This window comes from Oxyura jamaicensis, chromosome 27 (genome assembly GCF_011077185.1).
Source record: "Oxyura jamaicensis isolate SHBP4307 breed ruddy duck chromosome 27, BPBGC_Ojam_1.0, whole genome shotgun sequence".
Classification (NCBI taxonomy): Eukaryota; Metazoa; Chordata; class Aves; order Anseriformes; family Anatidae; genus Oxyura; species Oxyura jamaicensis.
In genome coordinates, this window is record NC_048919.1 from 4,901,518 (window position 1) to 4,913,887 (window position 12,370).

General features: G+C 55.2%; 2 protein-coding genes across 3 annotated transcripts in view; one reads left to right on the forward strand and one right to left on the reverse strand.

The window, feature by feature from the left end:
- FBXL20 (F-box and leucine rich repeat protein 20) overlaps positions 1-7,469 on the forward strand; it is a 32,747-nt gene extending 25,278 nt beyond the window's left edge. For both annotated transcript variants that reach the window (XM_035347770.1, XM_035347771.1), the window contains exons 9-15: positions 927-1,001; positions 1,993-2,123; positions 3,150-3,210; positions 3,733-3,777; positions 5,121-5,177; positions 6,043-6,255; positions 6,919-7,469. In XM_035347770.1, the coding sequence (XP_035203661.1) occupies positions 927-1,001; positions 1,993-2,123; positions 3,150-3,210; positions 3,733-3,777; positions 5,121-5,177; positions 6,043-6,255; positions 6,919-7,026 (690 nt within the window). In that variant the 3' untranslated portion in view covers positions 7,027-7,469. The remainder of the gene's footprint in view (positions 1-926; positions 1,002-1,992; positions 2,124-3,149; positions 3,211-3,732; positions 3,778-5,120; positions 5,178-6,042; positions 6,256-6,918) is intronic.
- A 2,206-nt stretch (positions 7,470-9,675) lies between these two features.
- Positions 9,676-12,288, reverse strand: RPL19 (ribosomal protein L19). The gene is made up of 6 exons (XM_035347889.1): positions 12,153-12,288; positions 11,695-11,801; positions 11,129-11,251; positions 10,803-10,923; positions 10,467-10,577; positions 9,676-9,865 (listed from the first exon to the last, which is right to left on the reverse strand). Exons 1-6 carry the CDS (start codon positions 12,155-12,157, stop codon positions 9,742-9,744), a joined length of 591 nt encoding a protein of 196 aa, XP_035203780.1. The 5' UTR covers positions 12,158-12,288; the 3' UTR covers positions 9,676-9,741.
- Between the last annotated feature and the right edge of the window lie 82 nt (positions 12,289-12,370).

Sequence of the window (12,370 nt, forward strand, 5' to 3'; positions counted from 1 at the left end):
TCGTCCCCAGCCACCATCAGCACTGGTTTGGTTTGGATTTATTTTTTTTTCTTGGGGCGGGCGTTCTTAGGAATGAGTCACGAAGTGCCATTTTCATCTGCTGCACATAGACAAAGAGCTCTGTGTTTTTACCTGACAAAAAGCACGTTTCTGCAGGGACACAAAGGCCTGAAAGGTTTGTGTGATGGGCAAAGCAGCAACACGCCGCGAGCGCACAAGGCAGTGATAACCCTGGGGGCACGAGCAAGCCCAGCTGGAAGGGCAATAGTCGGCAATTTTCGTTAAATGATGATTGCTGTTGTTCTTTTTTAACATGTGAGGTGGGTACACGCAGCTGTCAAAATGGCTTGATTAAAGATGATAATCTCAGCCTATTTTGAGGATTCAGGTCATGGAAACAGCTTGAGTTTCTAGTAATTTATAGAGTCATGAGTAATATTGATGGTAGTACATCCTTGTTATCAATTATTTGCCATCTGTTCGTATAGATTTCAGAATAGCAAGCTTTTTTTTGTCATCAGAAAGCAACGTGGATGTGTTTGTGCTCCTCATGTCGAAATAAGACTTTATTTTTTTTTTGAGAGCTCCACTGTTGCAGTATGAAAGCAGTTCCTCGTGGGCCCTCGCTAGTGAAGCATTGCCTTAATTCCCATAAAGAGTTTCGGACTTGACAACTTGCTTTGTTAATCACACGTTTCGTTGGATCGGCCGTTCCTTAAATCAGTAACTTTGTGTTGTGGGTCTTTGAACTCTGTTCCTGGGGCGTACAAAACGCCACGCGCTTACTGCTGCGCGTTTTGAGACTGCATCGCCCTCCTCCCCCACAGCTGTCCCAACCACAGACCTTTTATTGTTCTCAAAGCTTCCTTTTGAAGGTTGTTTCAGGTATTAACAGGTTGTTTCAGCCTCTATTTTTTTTTTTCCAGCTTGAGGATGAAGCTCTCAAATATATCGGTGCACATTGTCCTGAACTGGTGACTTTAAACCTTCAGACGTGCTTAGTAAGTAAGCTGCCCTGTGACTTCCCGGCTCAGCCCGCGTGCGTTTTGAGGCCATCCCTAAGCAGAACCACGCAGAACTCGATCCCAGAAACGTCATCTCTGCAGACAGGGCAGTTGTAAATTTACGAGACTCTTAAAAAACAGTTGATGAAAAACAGCTTTCTGGGAGTGCTCAGCAATGTTGAATAACCCCCCAAAACAGTGTCACTGCATTCAGCTCGTCAGCTTTGTTTGTCTCCTTGCCCTGCCCGCAGGGCTTCTGAACTCCTTTGCAGGACGAGCTGGAGAAATTCTTTCCATGGGGCTGGAATGCCTGCGCGGCCTCGCAGCCAGCTTCCTCCCAGCTCCCCTCACACTGAACCAAGAGGTGCGATTTCCCTGCTCAGGACTCTGAACCAGTTGCTCTGCAGGGCCAAAAATGCATATTTACGCCCCAAATGAAACCGGAGCGGGCTCTTTGTGCGTAATATCACGCAGCTGGACCGATGCAGTGGGGACGGGCAGTCCCAGCCCTCTCCCAGGGAGGTGGGCAAGGCCCCTGGGGGCTGTGGGGAGACTGACCTCGATATCTGGGGCCACAGCCGGGCTGCTGGAGTTGCTGTGGTGTGAGTTTGGCCGGGTCTGGGCCGCAAGGTGGGCTCTTACCTCTCATGTTGTGGTCCCAAAACGCTCACGTGTTTGGTTTTTACAAGCCAGGGCTGCAGAGGTAGGACGGAGATTCAGGCCAGGTGCTCCTGAGCCTCCCCCTGCCATCCACGTGGCCCTGCTCAAACCCATCCCCGTGCGGGATCGCTTTGGGAACGTTTACACGTCACCGCAGCGCAGCTCAGCCTGCTTCAGCTGCTCCGGTGAAATGCGTTTTTGGGTTGAAAGGAGCATAACTTGGCCTCGGTTAAGTTCCTGGTTGGAAATCTGAGAGGACAATGTGCAGCGTGTTGCTCTTCCCCCTCCTCCCTTACGGCTTGTGATGCTGTTGTTGTTTTTCTGGTAGCAAATAACAGACGACGGGCTCATCACGATATGCAGAGGGTGCCACAAGCTGCAGTCCCTGTGTGCCTCGGGCTGCTGTAACATTACTGACGCCATCCTGAACGCCCTGGGACAGAACTGCCCCAGGCTGAGGTAAGCTCTCGGCGGGTACCTGAGCTTTGACGACCCCCGCGTGTGAGCAGAGGGTCCTGGGGACAGGTCACGGCGTGCTGGAGCTGCTTCGGGCACTGAAGGTCTCAGGGTGTTTGTTACTTTTGTGCTTTTGCTCAAAAGGGTGGGCTTCCAGCATCAGCCCTGCAGGTGCTTGCTTTTTACTTAAAGAGGTGTTTTTTTATCAGGACAAGTTTTTCCAGGAAGATTTTGCTATAATGCAGAAAAAGGCCAGGTGCAGGAAGAAGAGATGGTTTTTATCTGGCGTCTGTAAGAGCTGGGTGGCCTGTGTTAATTAACATAAAATACATGGGGGGGGAGCATCTACTTCCCACAATAAGCTCGTTTAAAGAATTGTGGTGTGAAGTGCAGCGTGCGAGTATATGGAAACTGGTTGTGAAAGGGGAGGGGGGCAAAATGCGGCTTCAGTTCAAGCGATTTCTGGGTGTGATCAGCTGGAGTTCCGTACGGTTCTGGGAAAGTTGGTTTGCCTTTCTCTAAAGGCCGATAAATGTTAACGCTGTGAAGCAAACCCCTGCGAAGCTGCAGTAGCTGCCCACCAGAAGGCTCGTCTCTTGTCACAGAAGCGGGCAGTTGGCCTCCGAGAAGACCTGAAGCTCTTCTATCGGGGCGTGAAATACTTATTTTCCTGCCCCTCTGCTGGGTTGTCGTGCGTCCTGACTGGTACTGCACACTTTCCATGATGAGCTCTGTGCTTGGGGTAGAAACCAGAGCGCTGAAGTCTTTTTTGAGCACCTTAGTCCAACGTTTGTCAGCCCAGACCTGCCCTGCCTCGTAGCAGGCACTGAGCGAGCCTTGGGGCTCCCCTTTAGCCTGACTTCTTTTCTCCTCCTGTCACCTACGCTCAGGGTGGCTGCTCTGTGCAAATCATCCTCAGAGAGCACAGCCTGAACCGGGGCAGACTTTTCTGGGTTGCTGGAAGCTTTTAATGAAACTCTGAAAAGCAAAACGACTCCACCGTGGTTATTATCAATTCTTTCTGTGCAGAATATTAGAAGTTGCAAGGTGTTCTCAACTAACAGATGTGGGCTTCACTACGCTAGCTAGGGTAAGTGCTCGTTGCCACTCTTCTTCAAGTGTCTGTGCTTTCTTTTCATGATGGATATGAACAAACAGTAGCCTTCTCTCTCGAGTGCTGTAATGCTTTTCCTCTCGAAGTTTGGGTGGAAGCTTGGTTATACATGATTTCTGATATCCGAAGCATTGTCCTGACCCACACACCTCAGAGGACTCGCATCTGGACTAAGCCAAATGTTAAATACTTGGGAGCAACAACACTGAATGTTTGCTCTGGATTAATCTGTGTTCCATACAACTGACCCTGCATTTAAACCCCTTTACTTTCTATGAATTAAAAAATAATAAAAAATCTCAGTGCCTTTAAATGGGTGAAGTTGCTAGATTACCCTTACTCTTTGGTGATGTTCGTAACGGAGCAGTGAACTTCCTTTTCCATCCCACTGCTCCATGGAGAAAAACCTTTGCTGGGCTGCCTGTCTTGTGGGTGTCTTTGTGTTTGCTGTCTAAACTTTGCACTTAGTTTTGTGTTTGGTCTTCTGCTTGTTCCTAGAACTGCCACGAGCTTGAAAAAATGGACCTGGAAGAGTGCGTCCAGGTAGGAGGTGCCACCTCTGGCAGTTACTTGTGTTTTTTTTTAGCACAATCACAGCGGTGTGGAAAGGTGGTGAAAAAGCAGCAAATTGTCTCCAAATGGGAGCTTGATTTAGGATCCCGAGGAAAACGATCAGATAATCTTTGGAGAAGAAAACGTTGACTTTGTAGTTTAATCCTTTGTTTGTCTTTCATGGCAATAAATGCTACTGTAAGTGTAATAAAATAGATCTTCAGTAGTAGTTAGATGTGTCTAGGAGGTCGTGTGTCAAAGGTCATAACTCACACAGCGATCCAGGATAAAGTCCCAGAATAAAATCTGTGCATGTAGGCAAGGTTTGTGCCATATAATACTGCTAGGAATAAAGGAAATTGGGTTGCTTGGTTGTTTCCTTGGAGGAAAAAAAAAGCAGATTGTTGGAAGAGCAGTGAATTTTGTACACGGGACATGGAAACAACTTGGAATAAAACCAGGGTGCCCATTCCAGTCTCAGCCTTCCTCAAAGGCAGTGGGATGCAGCGTAGCGAGCCTGCTGTTGGCTGTGGACATCCCCGCGCCGCGGGAGTTCTCATTAGTTCCAGGGCTGTGCTGTCCTGTCGGGATGTGCCATAAGCTGGTTACTGCTTCAGGGTAACCTTGACAGGGAAAAATACTTGACGTTACTCGGGATCCCAGGACAAATTTCCAGCCTTCAGGACAGATTTGAAGCTGATTGAGGTAACAGGGTTTTGCTTCCTGCGATGAGAACACGGCGACCCCGGCGTTCTGTGCTTCCTGGTGTTTACGGGGCAGAAATTCAGGAGGTCGTAGGAGGAAATGACAGTAGTCCAGACAGGAAACGATTTAAAGTTAACCCAAAAAGGAAGAAGGAAAATTGGGCTGTGTCCTTGGGCTGCACTGAATAAAGGCAGCCCAGCGAGTTCCCTCTGAAAGCCTTTAGACGAGAAACCCATTGTGCTGAGTCGCTTTCTTCCTGAAGAAATAACGAAGAACAATTCAGTCCACGGTGCTGTTGGAAGGGCTTTGAACACCCCTTGTACTTCAGAGACAAACATTTAGGAGTCGTCGTGTTTCTGCTTCACCAGAGCTGCTTCAGGAGGCTCAGAACAACAGCAGTGTCCGTGCCCCAGCGGTCCTTGAAGGACGCGAGTTGATTTCTGTAAGGGAGCAGAGAAATGCGTACCTCTGAAGCTTGGTCACGCAGGAGATGAGTCCTGAGGAGCTCAGGACGATGCCTGCGGTGAACACGGCCATGGATTAGGCAGCAGTTTGCAGTTGGTCTTTGGTGGGGGGTAAAAAGTCCTTGTGCCAAGCGTCTGACATGAAAAGGCTTTTCTCTTTTCCAGATAACAGACAGCACGCTAATCCAGCTCTCCATACACTGTCCGCGGCTTCAGGTTCTGGTGAGTGTTATAAGTGAGACTTTGAGCGTTTTCTTCCTACAAAGGGATTTCGAGCCCTGCCTGTGGGGATTTGTCTCTTTGGCTCCATTGATGTGTTGCGAAGTCTTGGAAGAATTCAGCTAGAAACTTGACCCCGGAGAACCTATTGTCCCTCCCCTACTGCTAGCATCAATCGTGTGCCAGGCACCCACAGCTGCCTGAAAATGAGTTAGAGGACACTGAATTCTCCTGGTAGCAGCCTCTGGTTTTCCTCAACAAGCTTAGCAGAATCTGTCCACGAGGCAGGCTGTCAGTAGATGTGTGGGAGAGGAGCCTGCAGCCCTTCTCACCTGTAACACGGAGCTGGGCACCTGAGGCCCACAATAACCTGTGCCCCTGTGAAAAGCAGCAGGCTGGTGCCCTCTCCCAGACCAAGCCCTCTTCCAAGCCCTCTTCCTCCTCCAGAACCTGGATCGTGCAGCCCAAAAAAGCACCAAGCAGGTGGTGATGCTGCATTCCTGCTGCTTCTTACACCCAGCGCCAGGGTCCTGCCTGCAATGTGCGAGGCCACAGGTTTTACACAGGAGGCTTCTTCAACAGCAGAGGCATTTGTTCCGTTCCCTTGCAGTGAGCATCTGCTGTCCCGTCTCCTGGCCCTGGGCCTCATCCTCCCCAGGCTGCCTTTCCCCTTGCCTTCCCTCCCCCGGGACCCCAGGGGTGCCTCCAGCGCACGGAGAGCGCGGATCTGCCCGGAGCACCCGTGGGGCAAACCCGCGGGTGTTGCACCTACAGAACCTGGGCCAGGTTGTCTCTTGTCCCAGAACAGCCCCGGCAGGGCCTTTGCTGCTGGTGGCAGAGGCCGCTAACTGTCTCTGTTTGGGTGCAGAGCTTGTCCCACTGCGAGCTGATCACGGACGACGGGATCCGCCACCTGGGAAACGGCGCCTGCGCGCACGACCGCCTGGAGGTGATCGAGCTGGACAACTGCCCGCTGATCACGGACGCCTCCCTGGAGCACCTGAAAAGCTGCCACAGCCTGGAGAGGATAGAACTGTACGACTGCCAGCAGATCACGCGGGCGGGGATCAAGAGACTCAGGGTAAAATTAATAATAATTAATAAAAACACTGCTAGGGCTGTGACTTGGTTGCTTTATCTGGAGGGGCTTTAGGTTCCTCGTGGCCTGGTGCTTGTTCTAAAAGGTATTGAGATGCATCGCCTACCAAATTAATAGAATGAATACCGCTCCTGTGCTCAGCAGCTTGTGCGGGGCTGGATGCTGGCTGGTCGGGGAGAAATGTAATTGCTGTGTCCGTTGGTTTTCTGTAATTGCTTCGTGGCCGTTTGGGTGGGCGAGGAGCCGGAGCAGCTCTGTCAGTAGCTGCAGGGCCCTCTGAGGCACCCTGAGCCCCGTGCCTCAGTTTCCCCATCCATAAAGGAGGGGTAGGAATCCTGGTTTGTTCGCAGAGGGCACGTGGGGGGGCGGTGGTGTTCTGCCCCCCCCCGAGTTTAGTGCAGGATTAACGAGGAGGGAAGGGTGTCATCGTTCTTACTCTCTGCAGCTGTTTTCTGCTAACAGAATTTGCTGTTCTGCAGTTTGTGGAAGTCACAGCAGTGAACCGAAGGAGTCCGACCCTGCTTTTTATAAGCCTTTTCTGTCTGTAGTCCTAGCGGAGGTGAACCAGGCCGGTTCCGACCTCTTTGCCTGGCCGCTGCCCTGCCTCTGCCGGTGTCACTCCCCAGGCTGTGTTTGTCGTTGCAGACCCACCTCCCCAACATCAAAGTCCATGCCTACTTCGCGCCCGTGACACCCCCTCCGTCGGTCGGGGGCAGCAGACAGCGCTTCTGCAGATGCTGCATCATCCTATGACGGCGGCGGCGGCCGGCCTCGCGGACCGAGTATTTAATGACACCCGTAGAGTCACGGTGGACACCAGTACCCTCGAGGAAAGCGATCCCAGTGTCATTCGCAAGGGCCAGTGACCAGGGCCGTGGCGCCAGGCCCCCGTAGCCACCCATACGCATACATCCACACCCCCACCTGCTCCAGCAAACCGCTGAACTCCGCACCCCGGAGCTGGAGCTGTCGGCTTTTTCTGTAGGTGGATTGGGAGAACTCGGAACCATTCCTGCTGGGCATGCTCAGACAAAAGCGCTGCGGAGAGGAGGGGAGGCTTTTGCGAACCCGAAAGGACTGCTGCTGCTGATGAGGCTGGAGCGGTAACTGCAGCCCTTTGGAGCCGGGAGAGGGAGAGGAAGGATCGTGCTTTAACCCTGCATCCACTGGCCAGGAGGGGGGAAGAAAAAAAAAAAGAAAAGAAAACCCCAACGAGTTCCGTGTCCGTTTTTCAGTGAGGGGACGAACCAGCAGCTGCTGAGGCACGGCTTCCTCGTGCTCCTCTGCTTCCCGTTCCCGGCTGAGCGCCCTGAGCATGCTCACGTTGAAGGTTCATCCCCTTTGTGCTCGGTAGCATCTGGCTCAGCGGCTTCCTAGGTTGTTGTGATATAGCTCGAGGTCTGTAACGTCAGGCTCCGTTGTTTGTTTTTTTTTTACCCTTCCCACATCCTGCTTTTTTTTTTTTTTTTTCCTACAGATTTGTAATTCAGTAATTCTGAGATCTACCAAACAAAAGTTATGGAAACAATTTGAACTATTTTTTCCCCACCAGTTGGAGCCTGAGCCTGTAGCGACCCGTGGGGAGGGTTTTTACACCGACAGCGAGCTGCGCTGCAGGCTGCACTCGTAGGCTCCTCGGCCTTTTTTTCCCCGGAGATTGGGTGTCTGAATTTGTTTTGCATTTCAGGTTTTACCCCAGTGATGAGAATATCCCCCTCCATGTAGGGGGACGAGTTAGAGTCTGTTCCAGTGACCGTAAGTCCCCCGCTCTGCCCGTCCTTTCCCCCCGACCCTCCCCGGAGGAAAAGCCAAGTAGGGAGGTAGGGTCTGCTGCTCGTTGCCCTGGCCAAGAGACAAGGACGCAGCGGGAGGAGCGGGGTCGTGCCCTGGATTATTCACTTTGTGCCCTGGGTTGTTCACTTTGTGCCCTGGGTTCTGGTCACTCGGTGCTGCACCGAGGTGCCGGGTGCTTTCCTGACTTCGGCATCTTCCGCAGGTAAGTGGAGAAGGATGAAACGAATGAAACGAGGTTTTTCCATCTGCCAGCTCTTCCCGGCTGCCAGGGGGTGCCCACAGCAGCCGCTTTTGGGGTGTTTCAGGTGGGATCGACCCCGGTGCTTCAGAGGAGGGTGGTTGGCCCGGGCCAGCTCTGCGCTCCCCGTGGCGCGGTGCTTGGTGCCTCCATGCGCCCAGTACGAGATGCAAGCAGAGAGGGGGGGGGGTGACGGGGCAGGACTTGGTGAAACCGTTAAGGGGTTTGTGGGAGAGGAGCTGAGTAACGGTGCTGTTCCTGAGCCCTGGGACGGGAAGGAGAGCGCGTGGGCATGTTCAGGAGCACGTCTTAAAGTCTCACATCAGTGCAGCTGCCTGCAGCCGAGGTTGGGGGCTCCCCCCTCCTGCCCAAGTCCTGCTGTGGAGGAGCTGCCTGCAGCAGGAGCGGCTCGTTGGGGTCCCCAGGGCTCAGTTTCACACCGGGGGCTTGCTTTGAGGACGCTCCAAAGGTCGCTGACCGCCACCAGCCCCATGGAACTGGGCCTTTCCCCCCCCCATGTGTGTTTAATGAAGTCTGCTGGAGGAAAGGCAGCGTGCCGCCTCTCCGAGGCTGCCGCCAGCTCCTTCCGCAGGCTGCTTTCAGCCCCTGCTATTTATTCAAACCCTCTCCAGCACCGCGGCCTCTCCCTCCTCAGCGAGCATCCTCTGCGCTCCCACCTGCGGAGCTCCCTGCTTTTTTTTTTTTGGGGGGGGGAACATGGGGTGCAGGCGGTGCTGAGCCAGGAGGAGCCAAAAGGGGGCTGCGGCCGCCTGCTGCCTTGTACCAGAGCAGCGTTTTGGGGGAAAAACTCCCGAGTCCAGGACCCAACGCCTCTTCTGTTCGGTTTGGTTTTGTTCCTCGGGCCGGGTGACAGCGCAAGTTGGCTCGAATGCCTCGGCAGCGTCCTTTAGGTGGTTGTCTGTCTCCATGGACTCTTCCCGATGTTTGTATTTATAAGTACCAATAAACACCATTTTCCAAGCCTCGCCTTCCTCAGGCTGTGTTTTTTTTAAAAAAAGAAAAAGCATCGGCCGTGCTTTTGGGCCATTAAATGGAGGCCGAGGGCTCCGTGCCCCCATCCTGAGCCGCTCTGTGCCCACCCACAGCCACCCCCCATGGCTCTGGGGGGCAGCAACACGGCCCCGGGTCCAGCAGGGCCCCTTTACACAGGTTTGGGACACGCTCAGGACTCGCCTGTCCCCAAGAGCTCCCACCCTGTGTGCTGGGAGCCCCAGCTGGGCTCGGCCTCCTCTGGGGCCAGGGAGCTGTGGGCACTTCCCCCCCAGCCCTTCCCCAATTCACCCCCAGTCCTTCCCCAGCCCCGTGACAGCTCCGGCTGCCCCCCACGGAGCCACAGCAGGCGCAGCAGCTCTGGAAGCGGCGTTTTATTGAACCCTTGTGGATGGAAAGCACTATGTACACAAGCCCGGCAGCGTTCACTTCTTGGTCTCCTCCTCTTTGGAGAGGGTCTTGATGATCTCCTCCTTCTTGGCTTGCAGGCGCTCCTCGCGGCGCTTACGAGCCTCCTTGGTCTTGGACCTGCGAGCCTCAGCCTGGTCACTGCAAGAAACAAAGAGCTCATGAACGCGCGTGGAAAATCCCCGGAACAGCCCAGAGGAAGCCTTCACCGCTGGCCCTGGCTCCCCTTCACTGCTGGGAGCGGTGCTGAGCTGCTCCCACCCTGCCACCAGCACGGAGCGGGCTCTGCAGGCAGGGAGCAGGAGCAGGTACCAGGAGGGCTGCAAGCGCAGCTCCCTGAGGGGGAGCCCAGCGGTCTGAATTCCCTCGAGCCCTTACAGCTCTCGTCTCCACGAGAGGCCAAGGTAAAGACGGCAGCTTTGGTTTTTCAATCAAATGTGCATCAGGATTTTTGGAAAGATATTGCCCCGTGCTTGCCCCTGTCAGTCATTCACTGATCTAAGCGGCAGGGTCAGATCTCCCCGTTCAGAGCAGCACGAGCAACGTTCACCTGATCCCCCTGTGAAAGGCACGCAGCTCTGCCAGGACGTCCTGCTCTGCTTCCAGCCCTACCCAGGTCTGATTCTTCCCCAGGGCTCCACACAGAGGCAGGTGCCCCCTGGAATTACCTGCCCACAATTATTTAACAAAAATCCTTCTCACAACCTGGAAGACAGAAGCTTAGCAGCGAGGCAGCACTTACGCCAAGAGCTTCTTGCGAGCTTTATCTGCCTTGAGCTTGTGGATGTGCTCCATCAGGATCCGCTTGTTCTTGAACACGTTGCCCTTGACCTTCAGGTAGAGGCTGTGATACCTACAGGAACAGAACCAACCATGAGAGGCTGCCCAGGGGCCAAACCACTGCAGCTTCCGGACGCCTCGCGCCCTTCCTGGCGCACGCGTTCTACAGAGGATTTATTTCCATCAGCAAGCTCCACACCCAGGAGCTGGCTGCAAAGCAGCATACGAGGGAGACGCAGGTAAGCACGGGGACGTGCTCCCCGCGACCCGAAGCTGGGTGCTGCTGCAGCAGGCTTACATGTGGCGGTCGATCTTCTTGGACTCCCTGTATCTGCGGAGCAGGCGCCTCAGGATCCGCATTCTCCTCATCCAGGTCACCTTCTCGGGCATACGAGCGTTGGCCGTACCCTTCCTCTTACCTAGGGGGAGGAAACGAGGTAAGGATGCGAGCAGGCTTCTGCCAGGTGGGCACAACGCTTCTGCTCGCATTTAATCCTCCTCTGGTAACCCACAATAAACTCCGCAGCAAGATCTTTACAGAACGTTGCTCAACACAAGCCTGCAGGTGCACCGAGCACCACAGAAATCGTTGCCCTCAGTCCTCTGAGGGAAGCCAGCACTCACCGATGCCCATGTGCCTGCCCTTCCGGCGGGCCAAGGTGTTCTTCCTGCATCGAGCACGGGAGTGAACGGTCACAGGCTTGCGGATGATGAGACCATCCTTAATCAGCTTCCTGATTTGCTGACCTAGAGGAATAAACACGTTCGACATCTTATGGGCTAAGAGAAACTGCGTTAGACAAAGTGCAATCCAGCTCGGGTATGGACAAGCCAGACGTGACTCCGGCACCACGAAGGGGCTTTGGAGATGCTCGTTCCCCAGCCCATTTCTCTCTCGTTTGTCATCTCAGAGAACATGTTCTGAGTGTACCACAAGACCCTGCCAGGCACCACGTTCCTGTGAACGTGATGGGGGAACTCTGCAAATCCTGGTGGTGACTGAGCTCCACCTTACAGCACGCGGCAGCTGCCCAGATGTCGGAATTTTACCTGGGCCAACACCGCTGCTACTGAGCAGCTCAAAAAGCCCCAAACAGCACACCCAAAGCGTCCCTTTTCCCGAGGGACCCCACCTAGCCCACCCATCACCTCATCCCCCCCCCCGAGCGAGGTGTCCCACGCCCCCTTACGCGAGTTGGCGTTGGCGATCTCGTTGGTCTCGTTGGGATCCAGCCAGACCTTCTTCTTGCCGCAGCGCAGGACGCTGGAGGCCAGCCTCTTCTGCAGCCGGAGCATACTGCGGGCAGGCGGGGGGGCAGCTCAGCGGCCAGAGAGACCCCCCCAAGCCCCCCTCAGGTCCCCTCCAAGCCCCCTCAGGGCCCCCGAGACCCCCCTCAAGCCCCCCCAGCCCCGTTCCGCCGCCATTTCGCCCCCTCCCCAGGCCCCGGCCGCCATCTTGCCCCCCCCACCCCCGAGCCCCGAGCAGGCCGCAGCCGCCCCCGCGGGGCCTAGCCGCGCTCCGCTCCCCCCAGACCCTCCCCGCTCCCTTCATACGGGCCCGGTGAAGCCTCCCAGGCGGTGCTGGCCCCCCGTTGGCCCCCCCATGTCTCGTCCCGGCGGACTCCCCCCGGTGCCGCGCGGCACTCACCTCATGGCGGCGGCCGGGCCGAGAGAGAGGGGCGGGGCCACGCGCCGCGCCCACAGCGGTCGGAACGTACCACCCCGCCGCCCCCCCGCCGCCTCTCCGCCGCTCCGTGGGGCTCCGAGACGGGGCCGAGGAGACTCCGCGGATCGGTCACGGGTGGGAGAAGCGGTGAGAGGCCGTCAAGGTCCGCTCACGGCGTGGAGAAGGGGAGAAAAGCACCG